The sequence below is a fragment of the Cicer arietinum genome, chromosome 6, assembly GCF_000331145.2.
Source record: "Cicer arietinum cultivar CDC Frontier isolate Library 1 chromosome 6, Cicar.CDCFrontier_v2.0, whole genome shotgun sequence".
NCBI lineage: Eukaryota > Viridiplantae > Streptophyta > Magnoliopsida > Fabales > Fabaceae > Cicer > Cicer arietinum.
In genome coordinates this window covers 18,208,015-18,212,605 of record NC_021165.2, presented here as the reverse complement: position 1 = coordinate 18,212,605, position 4,591 = coordinate 18,208,015, and the positions used below count along the sequence as shown (strand labels likewise).

At 33.3% G+C, this 4,591-nt stretch overlaps 1 protein-coding gene across 1 annotated transcript in view; it reads left to right on the top strand.

Annotated features, from left to right (window-relative positions):
• Positions 1-609: 609 nt before the first annotated feature.
• Positions 610-4,591, top strand: part of LOC101513188 (uncharacterized) — a 4,990-nt gene continuing 1,008 nt past the window's right edge. The window contains exons 1-4 of the mRNA XM_004505293.4: positions 610-1,068; positions 1,155-1,348; positions 2,539-2,857; positions 3,891-3,987. Coding sequence (XP_004505350.1) covers positions 961-1,068; positions 1,155-1,348; positions 2,539-2,857; positions 3,891-3,987 — 718 coding nt within the window. The 5' untranslated portion in view covers positions 610-960. The remainder of the gene's footprint in view (positions 1,069-1,154; positions 1,349-2,538; positions 2,858-3,890; positions 3,988-4,591) is intronic.

The following is a 4,591-nucleotide window of genomic DNA, read 5'->3' as shown; positions in this document are numbered from 1 at the left end:
ACAAAATAACAATTTTTCTTTCTTAATAAAACAAATTATCTCTATTTTCCAAAAAGAAAATATCTTAGTCCTTCTTTTTTGTCTATAAATATATTTGTCCTTTATTGTTAGTATATTTGAATGATTTAACATATACTAAAAATCAAAGTTAATATTTTAACTCACCAATGATATCAAAAGAAAGTAATTTAATTATATTTTTTGAAACAAAATTTATATAATATTTAAAAAATGAATTATATTTAAAGTCATATATATATATATAATATTTAAATGGAATTTATATTTAAAGAGATAAATAATTAAAATTGTATATTTAATTTATACACATGATCAATATAAATTTTCACTAAAATTTTAATTAATCATAATTATTGAAACATTGAAGATGATACACTTTTTGATCTTATGTATATGATCAATCAAATTATCAAAAATATAAAATTATTTTATATTGATAATTGATAATATACAACAAATAAATTTTTAAAATAATTGTTTATTAAAAAGAAAAACTTCAAAACGATTGCAACTTTATTTTCGATGAGCTCATCCAAATGAAAAGAAATTGATACATTTAAACGAAGGAATCGAGTTGTTGGTGTATTTATAGAAAGAAAGGGAAATAATTGAATTTGCCCTGGGAGCGAGACAGATAGTATAGGGTAAAAGTTGGTTACAGACTCACATGTGGAAGGAAAGAAAGGGGGTTACAATTTTGATTTTGAATTTTCAATCACAATACAAATTGCAATTATAATTAATAGCTCTGTGTTGCAACTACTGTTTCAAGTACCGATTTGCTCCCCAAATTTGGCAATTGCTCGCTACTCGGCAGCAAAGAACACAAAAAGAGCTTAGTTGTTTGAAAGAAAACCTCATCGATGATAATGATGCATTTCTTTTTCATTTCATCCGATTGATTAATTAATCTTGAAAACATATACTCACTAAATATTTATGATGCTTTGTGGTTCATTCTGTTTGAATTTGAGAGATCGAATACAGCCATGGTTACGCGATTACGATGCCCTTCAGTCATTCGCTGTCATCCTCATTTATATTCAGGTAGGTTCTTTCTTCTCTTTCTTCAATCAATTGTTACCGCATTGGAATTTTCTTCTTATTATTTGATATATGGATGAATGTGTAAGATTGGGTGCGGTTTAATTGGATCGCTGGGAGCATCTTACAATGGTGTTTCGCTGATAAATCTTGCAATCGCGTTGTTCGCTTTGGTTGCAATTGAGAGTAGCAGTCAGAGCCTTGGCCGTACATATGCTTTCCTTCTATTTTGCTCTATATTGCTTGATGTCTCTTGGTTCATTCTCTTCACTCACGAAATTTGGTGCGTCATCGTTCCTTTTCTTTTCTTTTCTTTTCATTGAATTTTATTATATTTCATTTCTAATGATTCTTGTCCCTAAGGAAGAGGAGAGCAATGTATTCGATAATAATTTGATTGCCATTAGACATGCAATATGCACTTCACATTGTGCAATTGGTTAGAGATGACAGTTGTATCAGTTGTAAAGAGAAAATATAGGTTATCTATTTGTCCTGTGAATGAATCACTAAAAACACATGAGAAAATATGGAATATAGAACTGATGTTTCTTTGATTCACACCACTTGGCTTTGTGGCTTGTAAAAGAGTGATGACTTTTGTAACTGGGATTTTTGGAAGACCTTTGGGTCGGGGTCACACCCTTCTCTTGACTTGAGGCATTTTTAGTATAAAGAAGGGAACAAACTGATAATGGATTAACTTGATGATATGTGCTTCACCTAGCATATAAAGCTCTTATGAACATCTTGGAGTTAGAGACTCTAAAATCAACGAGCATTGTTGCCTCCTTGATGTGTTGCTAATATAGTCCTGAAACTTAAATGTGCTTATTTACAATTTCAATTGTTGACATATGTTATAGTGTTGGAATATTTTGAGCTTGCCATTTGGTGGATGGAATTGAGCCTTGAATATGGAATTCAACTTCCCAGTTCCAGTTATCTTGTTTGTTGTGTGTATTAGAGTCAAAATTTCAAATATGAGCACAAATACATGGCAATGAAAATAATTAATTTATTACTATTTTCAATCTATAGCCTAGAGTACATAGACCCTGCAGTACCAAGCTCAAAAGTCAAAAACAATATTTTATTGTCGTTGTTTACTATTTTTCTTGCAATTGTATCTCAAGAAGTTTTGCTGCTAGCATACTTTGGTTGTGTGTACCAATGATGTGGTTGCAATATTCTTTTGATTACTTTGATAACCATTATAGCCAGTATCCTTTGATCATCATTGGCAAGATGGAATTTTTTTATCATCATATTACACTCCAGCCACATCACTTGCCAACCCTTTTTTGCACCAAGTACTGTTGGTCAATATGAAGTCACTGTGGTATATAGTGAAAATAGTATATAGTATGGATGTTCACATGAAACAATTTTCGATGTGTGTATAAACCAAACAAGTGATCACGACTGTGCTTTTGATTCATATCTGATGAAAAGCCTTATGTGTGTTTGCAGGAATATTTCTTCCCAGGATTATGCAACATTTTTCATATTTTCTGTGAAACTTACCCTGGGTACGCAAATTGTTGGTTTTATAGTGAGGCTATCATCCTCATTGTTATGGATTCAAATTTATAGGCTGGGTGCTGCCTATGTGGACACAGCTTCTCGAGCAGCAGACTTTGACTTGCGGAGTAGTTTTTTGAGTCCTGTGACACCTGCAGTGGTGAGGCAAACCTCTGATTCCAATGAGATACTTGGAGGCTCTATCTACGATCCAGCATACTACTCATCCCTGTTTGAAGATAGTCAAGAAAACAAATCTACATGCGGGGTAGGCTAAATTTTTCAGAGAACCATATATATGTTTATGTTTGCTTTAATGATTAATTTTCAGTTGGTATTGGTTAGACACTGCACTTAGCAATTTTATCTGTAACAGTCTGTCGGGAGGCAATATTTTCTACACTGGTATCTCAAACGTACCAGTACCCTAACTTGTTTGGTGCTATATTTAGTTTTGGATTAAATCTTGGTGCACAATCCAGTGGCCAGTAGACTGCCATCAGGGACACAACAGTCTTTACTAGAAAAGTATTCTTAATATAATTTTCTCTGATGATAAGGAAATAACTGCATACAAGTTATTCTTAGTCCTGAGATAAATTTTCAGATAACTAACCTAGAACAGAGTTCTTGTTAACAGTGAAATACTTGGTACTTAAGCATATGTATGGTTATGGATGTTTTCTGCTGAGTAAATGAATGAAGATAGATGAAACTAGTAATAGTGTCCTTTATAATCTGTAGTTTCAACTCTACCTCTTTTGGAATTGAAAACCCTGCAAGTAAACATCTACTCTGTGAAGTTTTATTGGATATACATTGATGACAAGGATAAGGAAGAAAAGAAAGAACTTTCAGAGGACATTAAGTGTCACTAGTGAACTTGAGGTTTCTACCTCTTATCATTGTTGAATTACACCTTTCCCGGAGAAGGATACATGACCTGCCTATTTGGTCAAACCAATTAATTTTTATCTATTCCCTAGCCTGTAAGTCGCATATTATGCATCCAATCCAAGTGAGGAAATTTCACACTTTATTCTTCTTCCTTCCCTATTGTAAGATGTGGCAAGGAGGCACTCTATTTATTGTTACTGGTGTAGTCTCTATCATGTTTCAAAGGTGCATGGTACTCTTACCACCGGTTTTGAGGTTTCACACTGTCAAAGAGTTTGATGTCTCTTGGAATTTTTTCCAGGAACCTTCTCTATAGGGATTTAATTTAATACTCCATAATCATATTCTCACTGTTTTGGATATTCATTAGGCTTTATCTATTTCATTTGCTTGGTTGTTTCCAGATGCCCAATCATGACATTGCCCAGAATGGGTCCACATCAGCCACTGAAGTTTCTCAGAAGACATTCGTGGAGACATCTTTCCAGGCTGTGGATATAGGTATATGATTATTATATACCCTTTTGTAGTCTATTAACTTTTTGCAACATCATCGATCTGTGTTACTTTGTCTAGAACCTCTTTTACCTATATTTACAACAGTTTACCAATAATTTTGATCAGTTACGCACCATACTGAATGATGCAGATGGGTGTCTGCTGTGAAGTTTTATTAAATTTTATTGATCTTTTCTTAAAAAATAAAACTTTAATAGTGATCTCTTTAGAGATTTTTGCCACAATCATAGTATAATCAGGGTTGTACTGTGATGCTTTCAGAAGAAAAGTTTACTAAGTGCAGTTTTATCATGCATATACAAGAGCCTGCTGCTATGTGTAAATTGTGACTGCTGACTGTTGCTAGCCTGGTCCGAAGGATGTTGCAATTTCTCACAGCCTTAGCTTGTAGTTCCCTCTACCTCGGCTTTGATATTGCTCTTCAGAATAGTATATAGTTTGTCCATGACTTCATTCTATTATGTTTTCCTTTATTATAGCCATGATTCCATTTTAAAAACCACATGTGAATCTATTTCCTATCTAGGTTGGTGTCAGACTGGCAAAGAATCCCGCATGATTATGTTAGGAACTATATCACGTAGGG